Source organism: Mobula hypostoma, chromosome 4 (assembly GCF_963921235.1).
Source record: "Mobula hypostoma chromosome 4, sMobHyp1.1, whole genome shotgun sequence".
NCBI lineage: Eukaryota > Metazoa > Chordata > Chondrichthyes > Myliobatiformes > Myliobatidae > Mobula > Mobula hypostoma.
This window is the reverse complement of record NC_086100.1, coordinates 124,062,504-124,079,490: the sequence shown is the minus strand read 5'-3', so window position 1 is coordinate 124,079,490 and position 16,987 is coordinate 124,062,504. Positions and strand designations below refer to the sequence as shown.

The following is a 16,987-nucleotide window of genomic DNA, read 5'->3' as shown; positions in this document are numbered from 1 at the left end:
GGACCATCTTAATTGGATGGTACACATTTCTCCTATCCCTTATCTTCAACAGTAACCCAAACATAAGCTGAAACAAGCAGCTCGCACAGAACAGCACAAAATGAAATGCAGAACAGCATAACAGTAAAAAATATGAACCAGGGCACCACAAAAGCATCGAGCTCGTCTGGAAGCAAATATCTGTTGTTGCTTGACTTTACTTTATAAAAGGTGCTGTACCTGCTTCCTTGAGAGTTAAAACTTGCCCAAACTTACACAGTACAACAACCCTAACACCCTTCACCACCACGCACACGTCCCCTTAAATTCACAAGCATGGCAGTGTTGTTAGGGGCAAAACTTAGCCCCATCTAGTTGAACTCATTTCTTCTGTCCTCCCTTTTTTGTTGCTCACTATATCCAATACTTCCCCATTTACATCCAGAAAATTTCTGACAGCATTTGCCATATTTACAATTTCTCATTTCTCAACTCTGATTATTTTTCACGGGTTTTATTCCTTTCCCAAGAAAACCTCAAAGTATTTCACTTCTTCATTAACAAAGGGCCATAGTACCTTCAACAAAACTTGCCTCTGCTTGTTTAAACTTGTTCTCGTGCTGAGCAACTTCTCCTTTGGTTTGCTTCAGTTCCCCAATAATAGGCATTGCAATTGAAACCCAAATGGGTCCTAGCTTTGTATCTCCATATAGCACCTGTTCTCCATTTCTGTCCCACTCAGCTTCCCTCTCTTATCAATTCTTCCAGGATGAATCAATGCTGCTTCCTGCTCCTGTTCCAATCTAGAAAACTGCAATAGCATTTCATTTTCCACCTTGCCCTCATCTTCACATGAACCATCTTCATCTTCTCCATCTCTGTTTCAGAAACAAGTTCCACAGTATCCTGCACACTAGCTCAATTCATTCTCAGTGCAGTCATGTTCAACTGCAATATCACATTCACAGCTCTGCGGAAGTGAAACCAATGCCAAAATATGGACTTTGATAATTTAAGCAGGAAGTGAGCCAACTAATATTACACTGTCACACTGGAGAAACCCCTGCAACACTTGCATCTTCAGGGCTTCCATCTGCTTGCTCTGCTGCTCTATTCGAGGCAAGTGGTTTGAGGAGTCAATGAATGCTTGATAATATTTCATCAGGCAAAGCTTTAAAACTGATGAGACATAAACTGCAGCCTGTTGCTAGATAGCAATTCCCATATTCTGTGAGTCTGAAGACACCCTTTAGTCATACTTTCCAACATTACACAGGTACAACTTCCATCTTTTGGAATAACTGGAAGTTGTTGGTCCTTATTGACAAAGATCATTACAACTTCTACGGTATGTGTGAGTCACCTAATTCTACGCCTGTGGTGCTGTTATATGTGCTATTGTTCTTCAATGCTGACATTGCTGTCCACAGACACCACTTCTCCTAAATCCATGTCAATATTTGAGCCATACACAAAGATCCTTGCAATGGCAACTTTGTCATCAATGTCCTTACAATCTGAATGTAACTCATCTAAGACCAGTCTTTAGACAACAATCAAGATATAAACTTGATGTCCCCATGTCAGACAACCTTGACTTGTGGACAACGAAGTAGAATGGCCGCAGGGCAATTTTGGATCCCTGCTCTCAGAGCATGTTTGTAAACTAGCTTCAACTATACATCTGGTCGCATAATGTTTCTGACCGCGACCTAAAATTCTTCCTCTGTGAGTTGCAGTGTGAAGACCGTGATCAGTCCCCACATTAAAATTTCATGAGGTAATTTAGAAGAAATCTTCAGCAAAACTGCTTATCTGCACACCCTGCAAGGGGTCAGGGATGGACCCGATAATAGTTTGTGTTTCATGAATGAAGCAAAAGATCCTTCCAAAATGAACTGGTGAAATTGCTGAACACTGAACATAATTTGTCAGTGTCTCCTTTTCAATTTGCCTATAGTTTCATTTGTGTTTGTTGACTGTGCAAAAAGCAAACCCTTTTGGTTTCTGCTGATCCTCACAACTGCACGGACAATGACTGTGCTGATTTCATTACTCCTTGTATTGCAGGCAAGGTTTGATGTTCCCATCGTGGTCATAGTAAATGAAAAGCAAATCACTACTGAAACTTTGAGAAACAGGGTTTCACAGTTCCCACTCGCTGCAGATTACTTTCTCCAAGGCTTCATTTCTCTCCACTTTACCAAGTTCTATTTAAATTTCTAAGATGAAAAGTAGCTCAGTCTTCCAGCTGAATACACAAATATGTTTTGTATTTCTGTGCAGGCATAATTAAAATTGTCATTCCTTCTACAAAACAGTGCCTCCAAAACGTGATTTCTGAAATTTATGTGGACAGTAGAAGTATGCATCTTCAATCTTCACCCATCAGCACTGGTTTCCAAATACAGTCAGCAATTACTAGCAATTCAACATTCTGGCCATCTTAACATGGGCTATGCTGTTTCTTCTCCAGTGCGTTCAGAGTTCCGTTAGAATATTTTTGAGTCTTACTGTGCTATTTACTGAGGGTAGAAGACTGAACATCTTGTTATCAGTGTCCCATGTGCTAATGGAACAACCTGCAGTGATGTCATTCTGTTACAGCAATTTGTCAATAAACCAGCACAACTTCAGAATCTTGTTGCTTCACTCCATGATCATCTGCAGTACAGATGTACAGATTAAACTTTGCCTAGGCTGATATTGCACAGATTTCCTCTTGTGGTTTTGCACTTCAGCATTTTGCATTCTGTGCTGATACTCTATGGCGTCTCGTCGTTCGATTTGCACACTGCTGTCCTTCCTTGCATTTAGAATGTTCAACATGACAGCTGTAAACCACATACGTACTACATGGGAACGCATAAATACTGCATCGGATCACATGGTCCAGCCTTGTTTCCGAACTAAAACCTTTGAATGTAGGTTACAACTACATTTTCCGCTGATGAGGAGCAAAGATTTTTGGCCACCTTAGTTGCTAGCAGCATTGACGTTTCAGAACTTATTTCCTTAACTCTTGACATAGCAATATATTTAGTTATCATAATTCTGGCACTTTCATCCAAGATATTTACCAGGCATAGAGGGTAGTGCTGCTGCTTTCTTGCTCCAGTGACCTAGGGTTAATCCTAACCTCTTTTATAACCTGTAAGTGTCTCCATGCTCTGTGACATTTTGTCCCCCCCAAAACATAACATAAATTAGAAGTTGAAGGATCAGCACCAGTGCCTGCAGCACACATCATTACATACTGTCAAACAGTACAAGTAACACTTATGCAGACATCCCACCTCTCCCAGAAGTTACGGGAGTCTCCCGCATATTAATAGCAGCTCCCTGACGCCCGCAAATTATACACAATATCCCGGAAATGAGAGGGAGAGGGAGATCGAGAGCGAGAGCAAGAGCGAGAATCCTGATTGGTCTCTCTTTGTGCTAAGTAGACCTATTAGTTTTCTCTGTGGGTGGACTTTACAGTCGATCTCTGTCTCTCCATCAGTTCAGTTTTGTGTCCTGCACCACCAAGGCAAACTGTTTCAAAGAAAGAAAATATAAAATGCCCTTCACCCCAGACTACACTAAAGTGTACCCCTGCCTAATAGGGGTCAAAAATAATGACAGTGTTGCTCGCTGCACTGTTTGCAACAGTGACTTTTCTATTGCCCATGGTGGGTTAGGACTGTAAAAGACATGTTGAGGTGAGTTTAACAGGTGTCATTCATTCATTAGCATAGCTAACATTATTTAAACTAGCTGGCTAGCTGCTAAGGAGCTACTGTATTGATGTCCTACGTGATGAGGCCAAACTCCCTGTAGATGTGCTTAAAGTTGCAATAGAATTAAAAAACGACTCCATGATAATATGTAAGTAAGTACTGTATTTTAATGTCACATTTTCTGCATATACCCAGTTTACAGATTGGTTTACAAATTAGACAAAATCACTAAACAAAGTATTACATAAGACAATATAATAAGGATACACCTTATGCCTTTATTTCTTTTAGGGACCACAACATATTAGGGAGGCTAATCGCAGGGAAGGCAGCTCAAGTATTTCACAATTCTTTTCAGCAGAGCCACATCACAGTACAAGGAAAGTTTGCAAAAGAAATAGAAACGCTATTTGCATTAGCATTGAGATTGCCAACAAAATACTCAACAAGGGATATGGGGTTGCGGGCGGTGGGGTGCTACCTCCCTGAAATGGTGGTGTTATCTCCCTGAAATGAGTTTTTGCAGGGTGGGATGTCTGCTTATGCCTTCTAATGTAGGATTACTGCCTATCCTAACACTGACAGCCCTGCTTTCCTTTCACTCTAAGGACTCCTGCCACTTCCTACACATTTCTTCGTTCTACCTAGCTTGCCAATGACCATGCAAATACAACAACTCACACTGCATCGAGGAGCTAAGGTCTGGCAGATTCTTCCTCTGAATTCTGGCCTTTGAGCACTCGCCTAATATTTATGCAAAATAGATTTCAAACGATGTCTATTCTCATCAGGACTTCAGTAATGCACAGCACATCATCACCAGCTGTAACGCTTTTGTGGATGGACAGTGGACTATTTGAGAACAGTGCTCCAGTTTCCTCCCACGTTCCAAACAGACGTGCTGGTTGGTCGGTTATTTGTTCACATGGATGTAGTTGGGTGGTGTGGGCTCACTGGGCCAGAAGGGCCTGTTACTATGCTGAATCTCTAATTTAAAAAAATTGTACAACATCTAATCATCAGCAGATATCTCCACTTCAGAACTTTAAAATAAAAATGCAGGGGTGTCTCAGCAGATCAAGGAGCATTTCTGAAGTTAATTTTTGATCAGAACTGGCATTTGGAGAAGAAACACATTTAAGGTGCAGTTCTATGTGCAGTCATGGCTGAACAACATTGAGGCATGAGCCAATGGGTGGCAGATAATAGTTATGCCACACAATTATTGTTCCGATAATGAAGCTTTCAATTGATAAATTTAAAATCCAACTTACAGAGAAGACGGGCCTTCAGAAGAATGGACACAGCTTGCATGAACATGATTCCTGGCTTGTTCTGGGGGACTGTTGGAGTTGGAAGATGTTGTAGTTACTGAGGAATGCGAAGAAATGGATTCCATGCTTCCACTTGGAGTGTCATCTACTGCACCACTGGGATTTTCACCTAAGGAACATAAATTTATGTAAGCAATAATGAGCCTCAAAAAAATGCAAGAAATAGGAGGATTGATAATCTATCAAACCTTTTGAAAACGCTCTACCATTAAGCAAGATCATGGTCTATCTTCTACCTCAGCAGCACTTTACTACACTGTCCTCATTTCCATTTATTGCCTCAATATCCTGAAATCTATCAGTCTCTGAATTAACTCAATGACTGAGCTTCCACAGCTCTCAGGGGAAGAGAATTCAAAAGATTCACCACCCTATTTGTGAAGAAACTTCTCATTTCAGTCGTACATGCCATACCTCTTACTCTGAGACTCTGATCTCTGGTTCTCAACTCCTCTCCCAAGGAAAGCATCCTTCCAGATTCCAAACCGTTGAGGCCTTAAAGAATTTTTCAAGATTTTTTCTTAGTGATGTACTGGCACTCATCTATTACCATAACAGGAGAGTTTGGGTAACTATGCTCAATGGCATGAATATACTTCTATTAAAAAAAGCACAAGCTGGCCAAAACTCTACACAGTATTTCAAACACAGTCACACTATGGTACGTAATAAGTGCATCAGGCCATTTTTACATTAGCAATCAAATCCTTTTCTAATAATTTGGCTCCCTACTTGCTTCCTGTACATGTGTGTTGCTTGCAATGAGTTTGTTTACAAGGACACTACTCTGAACTTCTACATTATCTGATTTCTGATCTCTGATCATTTAAAACACTATTTCGTGTTTTGTATAGCAAAGTGGATAACTTCATCTTTCATATTCCAGCTGCTATGTTTTGTACCCATTCATCAGGCTTTACTGTTTATCCTTAAAGCTTCTTTATATCCTCCTTATGACTCACAATCCCACTCTCTTTTATATGAGCATGGGGGAAGGCTTCAGATTTCTTGGGATGCTGGACATACAGAGGCCAGATGGATTTTATTTTAATAGGGCAGAAATTTTCACCCTGATCAGCTAGTTTGAGAGTGAAGTTGGGAGGGGTTGAACTGGCTTAGCAGGGAAATGGGAAATGGACTATTTATTCATTACACACATGAAAGTATGATACTCCAGCTATTGCTGAAAATTGGGTTAAAGAGGGACAGGTGTGGCAACTTAATATTCCTGACTACAGGATTTTTAACCTAGATAGAGAAGGGGATTAGATCAGACTCAGTGAATATGGCCAATTCCCGCTCCGAAAGTATAATAGTGAACCAGAATAGTTTAACCAACTTTCACCCTGCCCTCAAGTTCACCTGGTCGATTTCCGACACCTCCCTCTCCCCTTTCTTGATCTTTCTGTCTCTATCTCTGGAGACAGCTTATCTACTGACGTCTACTATAGGCCTACGAACTCTCACAGCTACCTGGACTATTCCTCTTCCCACCCTGTCTCTTGCAAAAATGCCATCCGCTTCTTGCAATTCCTCCATCTCCACCGTATCTGCTTTCAGAATGAGGCTTTTCATTCCAGTACGAAGGAGATGTCCTCCTTTTTTAAAGAAAGGGGCTTCCCTTTCTCCACCATCAACTCTGCTCTCAAACGCATCTCTCCCATTTCATACACATCTGCTCTCACCCCATCCTTCCGCCACCCCACTAGGAACAGGGTTCCCTTTGTCGTCACCTACCACCCTACCAGCCTCCGGGTCCAACATATAATTCTCCGTAACTTCCGCCACCTCCAACGGGATCCCACCACTAAGCACATCTTTCCCTCCCCGCCCCCCCAGCTTTCTGCAGGGATCGCTCCCTACGCGACTCCCTTGTCCATTCGTCCCCCCCATCCCTCCCCACCGATCTCCCTCCGGGCACATCCTTGTAAACGGAACAAGTGCTACACGTGCCCTTACACTTCCTCCCTCACCACCATTCAGGGCCCCAGACAGTCCTTCCAGGTGAGGCGATACTTCACCTGTGAGTCGGCTGGGGTGATATACTGTGTCCGGTGCTCCTGATGCAGCCTTCCATATATTGGTGAGACCCAACGCAGGCTGGGAGACCGTTTCGCTGAACACCTACGCTCTGTCCGCCAGAGAAAGCAGGATCTCCCAGTGGCCACACATTTTGATTCCACGTCCCATTCCCATTCTGATGTGTCTATCCATGACCTCCTCTACTGTCAAGATGAAGCCACATTCAGGTTGGAGGAACAACACCTTATATTCCGTCTGGGTAGCCTCCAACCTGATGGCATGAACACTGACTTCTCTAACTTCCATTAATGCCCCACCTCCCCTTCTTACCCCCATCCCTTATTTATTTATTTATTTATTTATTATTATTATTAATTTTTTTCCCCTTCACTTTCTCCTTTTTCTCCCTCTGATGCTCTCACTATCCTTGCCCATCCTCTGGGCTTCCCCCCTCCCCCTTTCTTTCTCCCTAGGCCTCCCGTCCCATGATCCTCTCCCTTCTCCAGCCTCATATCCCTTTTCCAATCAACTTTCCAGCTCTTGGCTCCATCCCTCCCCCTCCTGTCTTCTCCTATCATTTCGAATCTCCCTCTCCCCCTCCCACTTTCAAATCTCTTTCAGTTAGTCCTGACAAAGAGTCTCAGCCCGAAACATCGACTGTACCTCTTCCTATAGATGCAGCCTGGCCTGCTGCGTTCACCAGCACTTTTTGTGTGTGTAGTTTAACCAACCAAAAGTTTTGCGTCATTACCATTGATAGGTATGTTGAATGTTTTTGATTAATAGTTAAGACATAGAATAGAAGGGGGAAGTTTTGCTAGAACTGTACACAGTGCTAATTTGACCACAGCTTGAGTAATGTGCACAGTTTAAGTCATCCTTACACAGGGATCATGGAGAGAAGGCTAAGGAAGGTGTTGTCAAGAATGGAAAATTACAGATAATTATAGAAAAACTGGAATAGTCTTCCTTGAAATGGAAGAGGTAGAAGAGAAGGTATAATTGAGATGTACAAAATTATGGGGGGGCCTAGAAGAGTAAACAGAAAGACCTTATCCCTCTTACTTGGGTGATTAAAAGCTAAGGGCATTGAATCTGAAATAACTAAGGTAGAGGAGGAACACACATAAAAGTTGCTGGTGAATGCAGCAGGCCAGGCAGCATCTCTAGGAAGAGGTACAGTCGACGTTTCGGGCCGAGACCCTTTGTCAGGATGGAGGAGGAACTTGCTTTTCACCAGGGAGGGGTAGTGGTCTGCATTTCACTTCCCGAAGCAGTGGTAAAGACAGAAATCCTCACCACACTCCAAAAGTATGACCAACAGGGATGCAGACCTCGGGCTGGAAGGTGGGATTGTATGATAGAGAGCTCCGTTTATTGATGAGCACAGATAAGATGGACTGAACAGCCCCCTTAAGCATTATAAATTCTCTATGATTATTTTTGATCAATGATCTGACTTTTTATTTCGAACATTTTCTGATTTTCCTTTCAGATTTCCACCATTTGTGATATTATGCTTTTTATTGCTATTGTATCTTCAACAAAAAATTCCTCATAGTTAAGGATTAAGCTACTTAAAGCCTTAGCTACTCAAGGCATCAGAAGCATCACAAGATTTATTCTGCACACAGGGCTGATCGGCACATGATCAATTAATGGGCACCATGCTAATGAATCCAATGAGAACAATTACTTTACCAGACATTCCCTGGAGAACATTTAGTTAATAGAAATGAGATTCTAAAAAGGAACACTTTGTTCCTGACTAGGCTGTTCCCATTAAGAGTCTGCGAATACATTCTGAACTGCACTGAAACGCACTTTAGGTTTAGGAACACATGAAGTTATTCTCGCAAGTACATTGTTATAGGCTAGGGTGAAAATCTGGGTAAGAAAAATAGGCATAATCTCTTTAAGTTGTTGAGTTTAGACTAGTGGGTGCATCTCATGACTGGATAATAAACAAAAATAATTTTGGGAAGTTCCAAATGACATCCCTTGCTTAATGCTGCTTCACATTACTTATGGGTTTTTAAAAATATATCAAATATTTTACTCTGTGTTGCAGTTAGAGCAATCTGAAAATGTGTTCAGGAATCTTCAGGCTGAGACCTCAACCCAAAAGATTCCATCTTTAACTCTACTTGTTATCTCTGAGGACAAATGGATTGTGCCCCTGCAAGGAGGTTCAATCTTATACTCAAATCATTGTATTGAGGCTCCACCTGCCTGTTGAAAAACAAAATAAACTGAGCTAACTCAAGCTAAGCAGGTTTAGCTCACGCTGTCCGCTGAGAACTGGCTGTGTACAAATCAGCTGCAGCACTCTCTTACCTGCAAACCAGGAAAGGCCTGCAACAATTATAAAATGGACTAGTATCAACAGCCCTTCACAAATAATCCAGAGAACACAAGTCCCAGTTTCACCCTTGGAGATTTACGACTTGAGTTCTGTTTAAAACAGACCTGGAACTAGAAACCTGGACACACATGACTTTTACTAAAAATCAAACTACTCACTACAGTCCTTATATAAAAGAAATCCTTCCTGAGGCTAACCCATTTCTGTGACTATTCCAACAAGAATATGTTAACTTTTAAGCTGACCTCCAAAATCAACCATAACCCCATTCCATTGGCTACAAAGAAAATCAGATGAACGGCAGAAGTTGAAGATGAACTACTGATAGGTAATAAACACACCTGCTAAGAACCTCATATTATCAGTGACTACGAAGTAACTCGAGACACAATTTAATTTTGTTTCTCTGTGCAGAGTTTAAATAAATATCAAATTAGCTCCAAAGTGTGCTATATTTTAGGTACAGTGTCACAGTTCAAAACATCATAACACCTTTTTGCCCTACCAGCAGAAACTTTCACAATGGCTTGTGTCACACTGAATTAAGAAAAACAATTTGATTAACAGAATTCAGCTCTGCTTTCACACAAGTATTTTGTAATCAACTTTTGCACGATTTGTCTACTTCTGAACTTTTTCCCAACAGATTCCTCGGGGCCTTGGGAAATAATTGTACCTTTATACCAATATCTTGAACATAAGGATGTAGGAATTGCTTGTTTGTAGTAGCAGATTCCCCTAGTTGATAATCTGCTACGGCCCCGCTCTGTTTGTGCCTATATTTCTCAAACTGATTGTTTGCTTCACTATACTGTAACGTTTCTCTAACATCTTGCTTGAATTTAACTCAAACCAAGGATAAATCTTATGATGTATTTTTATATTTCTGAACTTTCGACCTAATACTCAAAAAAATGTTTCTCGAGAAACTCAGTTATCAGTTTCTGAAAGTTAAAGTGTTTCAAGTCCTTTACTCAGACTTAATTTCAATTATATTTTATGAATAATTAACAGATATTGTCATTTTCAGATTGTTACAGAAACTGGATAATCCCATTGAAGAGTCAAGAGATTCATTTACAGCAACACACACACACACACACAATATGAGATGTCACTCCTCCAACCTAAGTTTGGCCTCTTCATGGCAGTGGAAGAGGACAAGGGCAATGTACTTTGCTTCATGAAAACATAGCTATCACCCCAACATTTTGGACACAGTGTTGCAGCTTGATGGCTGCACCATTCTAAAGAGACAGGGCAGCTCATACCAGTGCCAAAGAGCAGGATGAGCTGCCTCAACGGCTATAGCCCAATGGCAGTCACATCTGTTAGGGTGTATTCTGGAGTTAGGTTATAAAGCAAAATAATAACGTCAGCAACCAGTCTTTAGACTGAACATGGATTGTAGATTAAATTTAAAATGCAGCCCTGGACAATAGTTTCCTGAAGCTGTGGACACCAGTTAACTGAAAACCAGACAATGCTGATTAACATTCATTTTGGGTGTCTGGAGTGTGGGTGTGAAGAAGGTCGTGTGAAAATTTTATGTAACTCAAAGGAAGCATTGTAGATACATTTTAACTATAGAATTGTCCTTTGATCTTTAGCATATAAAATGTCATGTGATACTGAGTTGAACAGGCCTCCTCAACCTAGAGTATCTCATTTTATTGAATAAAACACCTCTGTATCTCCCAGCTTTAGTGTCTCTCCGGGCACTTTGCTCATGTTACATCATCATCTACTGCGATGAAGTGCTTTGAGGGGTTGGTAATGGCTCAACTCCTGCCGAAGCAAGGACCTGGAATTTGCCTGTCGCCACAACAGGTCTACAGCAGATGCAACCTCACTGGCTCTCCTCTCAGCCTTGGATCACCAGGATCATAGTAACCCCTACATCAAGCTGTTGTTTATTGACTAGTTAGAGATCAACACAATCATAACCTCAGTTATAATCAACAAGCTCCAAACATCCCTCTGCAACTGGATACTTGGCCTCCTCACCAGGCGAACACAGTCTGTGCTAATCAGAAAATAACATCTCCTCCTCGCTGACAATCAACACTGGCGGACATCATGGAGGCATGCTTAGCCTACTGTTCTACCCTGTCTACACCCACAAATGCCATCTATAAATTTGACAACACAATTATTGGCAGAATTTCAGATGGTGATGAGGTGGTATAAGAAGAAGGATAGATCAGCTGGTTGAGTGCTGTCACAGCAACAACCTTGCACTCAATGTCAGTAAGACCAAGGAATTGATTGCGGACTTCAGGAAAGGGAAGTCGTGGGATCATACACGAGTCCTCATCGAGGAATCAGAAGTGGAAAGAGTGAGCAGTTTCAAGTTTTTGGGTGTCAACATCTGAGCCCAACATATTGATGCAATTACAAAGGCGGCACAACAGCAGCTATATCTCATCAGGAGTTTGAAAAGAATGTGATATCAAATTTCTATAATGTACCACTGGGAGTATTCTAAATGGTTGCAGCACCACCTGGTATTGAGGAGCCACTGCACAGAATTTGAAAAAGGCTGCAAAGTTGTAAACTTAGCCAGCTCCATCATGGGCACTAGCTTCCCTTACATTCAGGACACCTTCAAAAAGGTAGAACCTACCAGTAAGGACCCACATCACCCAGGACATGCCCTCTTCTCATTACTACCATCGAGGAGGTGGTACAGGAGCCTGAAGTCACACACTCAATGCTTCAGGAACAGCTTCTTCTCCTCTGCTATCAGGTATCTGAAGGACAATGAACCCATGAACAGTTGTGTATCGCAATGTACTGCTGCCGCAAATCAAATTTTGTGATACGTGCCAGTGATATTAAACCCGAATCTGATATATCAGAATAGGCCCTTCTCACGTCTTTCTGTTCTGGTTATAATATCCAGGCCCATGTACCAATCCAACACTGAGTTCCTGTGTCTTAATGTGTCAATCTTCCTGCATTAAAATATATGCAGTGTATTCTATCTGATCTTCATAGCTTCATGTTTAGCATTGCATGTCCTGTCTACTAAACTTGTTTGCTTTACCATTTATACTTGCCTCAACTATCCCTATCCCATTTGCCATACTACTGCACCCACCCCTCCACCCTCCCACCAGAGTAACCTCGCAATTAACACAGCAAATCTACCCGACAGAGTTGTTCAAGGAAGCAATGTATATGTATGAGCAACAGTGAATTGAGAAGTATCCAATGATCCAAGTCATTAAGAATGAGTCTCAATCCAATTCAAGATGATGTCCTGGAATCTCCCTTTTCAAAGACTGCATAGAAGTTAAGTAATGAATCACAGCAGTCGCAAGTCACTCTCTCTTTCATAAACAATATTAAACTGCTAAGTTCATCAAGCATAGGCAATTAACGGGAATTTTTCAGGCTGGGCAGTCTTCAGAGGGAAAGTCATTCATTATCCAGTCACATTGATGGCACTAGCTGCACTTTTATCTCCACCTCGCAGTAGCTGAGTGCAAGTAAGTTTTCTGTACCAGAAAAAGAGGCATAACTCGACTGAAAGACATAGGAGAATTACAAAAGAAACCGATTTTTCAAATCACAACCCCAAACTACATGGGCATTTCTTTCCAGTGATGAAATAATAATAGATCACAGCTTCACATACAATGTGAATAGATTCCTACCTTTTTCCAGACCAACAGAAAAATTATATACTGCTATGGGTCTTGAAAGGCGTGGTCCACGTGCTGACCTTCTGGTCAGTCTATTTGGCGGTGGCACTGAAGTGATGTCTGACTGACCCACGCCAACATCTGGAACTGTCCCGAATATCTGCAATTAACAAGGTGCAGTTTTTGCTGAAAAGCCCTCCATAAAATAGCATCAAGGTGTTATAAAAGGATCATAAAAAATAAAATTAAAACAAAAAATTAATGTATAACACAAACTATTCCCAGATTTTTGAATAAATCAAGCTTTAAATAATGTATGAATGACCTGGAGCTGTAAAAGCAAAGAGTAAGGAAAAGAAATCTTTAAAAAGGATCCTGTAAATTTCAGCATCTATACACAGCAATGACTAACTTCATTTTATTTACTTAGAGATACAGTGCAGAATGGGCCCTTCCGGCCTTTCAAGCCATGCCGCCCCGTAACACTGGATTTAACACTAACTTAATCACAGGACAACTTACAATGAACAATTAACCTGCCAACCAGTACGTCTTTGGATTGTGGGAGGAAATTGGAGTACTGTACCTAGAGAAAACGCACACGTTCTGCAGAGAGTATGTATAAACTTCATACAGAGGACACCAGGATAGAACTCCGACATCTTGAGCAATAATAGTGGTGTGCTAACTACTATGCTGTTGGTTCAGCAGGTAACATGATTTTGCACAAAATTCCTGAAGGAGTGAAAATGGATTAAAAAGCTGCATCTTCAAAAAATTGCTGCACATGAACAGTCCTCCCCTTCGCCTATCTGAATGATGTCCCAACTTAAATTATGCAGCTGTATACAGTTTTGATGCTTAACATAGTTTAAAGATTTGTTAATCCCATTTTAATGAAAGCTATATTCAAGCACCACAATTATTTCACATAGTTAATAAACGTTCATATAAACTTTTCAAAAGAACGGCAATAAATTAAACTTTGCATCAACTGGTCATGCTTCTTGTGATCTCAATCCTCTGTAAAAAATAATGTCATTTAAATGTATAAATGATAAAAACCATATGAGGGACTAATTATCATAAAGATACTGGGCTGATTAGGTGCATTCTTCATTAACTGTAAACACACAGTGTACGTGTTTGGATTTTTGATATCGTTATTAATTTAAATCTTGAACAGCCAGAGTGGACAAAAAAGAACATTACCACAATTTACTGCACATAACAGACAAGAATTTTACACGTTGTAAGACTTAAACACAAAGACAATTCATCATAAATTACTAAGATCGATCTACTGGCTTTCAATCACATAAGCTGTGTGGATCAATCTGCGCAGAAGACAGATTCACATGAAATGATTAAACCAACTTGTGTTCAAAGAAGCTAATGGTTTGATTAACTATAATACATTTTCAAAAAATGTCTCACATGGAGATAAAGTAGTATCATCATTCTGATATCAAACAGCAAGCAGTCCATTCCATTCCATGTAGTTAAAAATCCATGTCAACTTTGCAAAATTTTACTTTATTAGAGGGAGACACCTACTGATAAAAAGATGAAACTACATCAACTTGACTGAAAACAATTTTATACCAATTTGCGGCAGATCAGCTTTACCAGATGAATTTTAAGCACTACCTAAAACTTAATCTTATTCTTTTTAATTTTCATAATCATTAAGGCACCTGTATCTTAAAATGCCATAAAGCTAAAATCAGTTTCAAGATTATTTAACTGCATGAACTCTTCTACTTATATACCCAAGGGTATAAACTTAAAACTCAGTAAAAAAAAATAATTTTAGCTAAACCATTTAGTTCACTTCTAAAACTACCTTTAAATCACTTAAGGGTGATAAACATGAAAATAAAAACCACAATCTGATGAATCAATTTTCTATGGTTCTATAAAGTCATTCTCCATATGGGACAAAGTTTATGAAATATGTTAGGTTAGATACATATATAGATCTCTGCAAGTTGCACACAAACACAAATGGAGCCATAATTACATTGAGATATGATTTTCTTCACACTTCAAAATAAATTTAAACTCATCGGAAATTCTCAATATCAACCGTTACTACCCTTGAAGAAATTTGTTTGACATGATGCAACAGTTAGTGCTGCAATCTCATGGCTCCAGAGACTCAAATCCACTTCTGATCATGGGTGACATTTGCAGCACTCTCTCTTCATGACCACATGGGTTTGCTCCACATATTCCAGTTTTCACCAACATCCCACAACATTCTGAGAGGTTAGTTGGCTTTTGTAAATTACCCCTTCTGTGTAGGTAAGTGACAAAAGAAATAACAAGTCATGAGTGAAATGTTGAGCTTGATTAAGAGAATGTTTTGGGGCTAGGAAAATAAGCAAAGTGTAAGGGACTGATGGGATTGCTCAACTGGGAAACAGAATGGATCTGTCGAGAAGAATGGCCTACTTCTTTGTCATAATAAACAATAAGCTGCCTGAACACAGCTTTCAGTTGTGTATTGAGTACCAAGTTGTGAAACAACTATGGAACAAGGATAACTTTAAATATAATTCAGAATCTTAAGACTTTTTAATGATCAATAATCAAGTTCTCCGGGTAAAGTGAAAACTAAGCTAATTGAACCCCCCAAACAGTAAGTAGATATTTAAAAAAGGATCTAGTGCTTTCCCAGCGTACATGATGAATAAACTCTTCTTGAGCTTCCAGTCGGGTACAGATATCGATTCTAACTGACGTTTCAATGACAAACTCTGCCATTTTCTTCAGAGATTATGCCTGGGCATGTCTAGTTTCTCCCCCCCCCCCCCCCACAGTCCGTCCCTCTTGATAGGTTAGTCCTCATTCAATCAGGTTTCCGCTCTCCTACCTTGTTTATAATCGAATTGCAGTTCCTACTTAAAGTAAGACCTTCATCCTTGTTAAAATTATTTCCCAGGAAGGATGGACTATAGGGGTACAAAGACCACCAGACTAGATATGCCCAGGGATCATCCCTGAAGAAGACGGCAGAGCTTGTCAACAAAACGACGGTTATAATCCATACCTGTACCCAGCTGGAAGCCTGAGAAGAATTTATTCGCAGGAAGTAGATGTAATTTTTAAATCACCCTTATTATGAAAGCCTGCAAGCAGCTACTAGTACATATGGGCAAAGACTACCTCTGAATACACTTGTAAACTGTTTCCTTCTAACGTGTACAGGCGGGAACTTCTTAATGAAAGCATGGACAGACTGAAGCAAGTCTGGACTTCGATAAAGATAGTAATTATATGGAATGACAAAGTAGATTTTACTACAGATAACAAAAGTCTGGATAAAGATGCACAAAATCATTCGACTTCATCTTAAAACATACACTATAATTCTACCAGCATCCAACTGTACCTAGTTACAACTAATGACCCAATCTCAACCATTTTAATAAGCAATCTATTATAGTCTCCAGTAACGAAATAATTCTTGAAATACTGTATTTTTACAATCCTGAATTGTACTCTATTGTTCTTGGCCCAACAGGAAATGCTGATGCCAAAATGAGCCAGTTTTCATATCTTTGTTGGCAGCAATCAAATTCACCTCAGAATCACCAGGACTAGAACAGTAGATTTTCTGGACTACTGCATGTCATTTTCATCAATACTCCAAATTGATTTTTTTTTTAAAAATTAACAATATCAGGCAGTAACACTTTGGTAAGTTTCAAGGAGCTACAGGAAACAGAACCAGGCAGGTTTCAAGAAAGGGTGGCCAATGGACAATACAAGGTGGTGAGTTTAATGCGAGTTCAGGAACCAGGGCCCGGGTGACTGCAAAATGCAAACATCACCTGGATTTCCAAATGGTTATACTGATCAGACTGAAACTGATTAAATTTAACTGACAGCACATAGGAATCTAGGAGT

At 40.3% G+C, this 16,987-nt stretch overlaps 1 protein-coding gene across 2 annotated transcripts in view; it reads right to left on the bottom strand.

Moving 5' to 3' along the window:
* The window catches only part of arhgap10 (Rho GTPase activating protein 10), a 212,224-nt gene that overhangs the window by 29,751 nt on the left and 165,486 nt on the right, over window positions 1–16,987 (bottom strand). The window contains exons 19-21 of one of the 2 annotated variants that reach the window (XR_010017730.1): window positions 13,085–13,232; window positions 12,049–12,175; window positions 5,006–5,144 (exon numbers count right to left, since the gene is read on the bottom strand). Coding sequence is in view for 1 of the 2 variants with exons in the window: in XM_063046452.1 (XP_062902522.1) it covers window positions 4,976–5,144; window positions 13,085–13,232 (317 nt within the window). In the remaining variant the exon portion in view is untranslated. Of the gene's footprint in view, window positions 1–4,975; window positions 5,145–12,048; window positions 12,176–13,084; window positions 13,233–16,987 lie in introns of those variants that run through there. The other variant, XM_063046452.1, reaches the window with a different exon arrangement.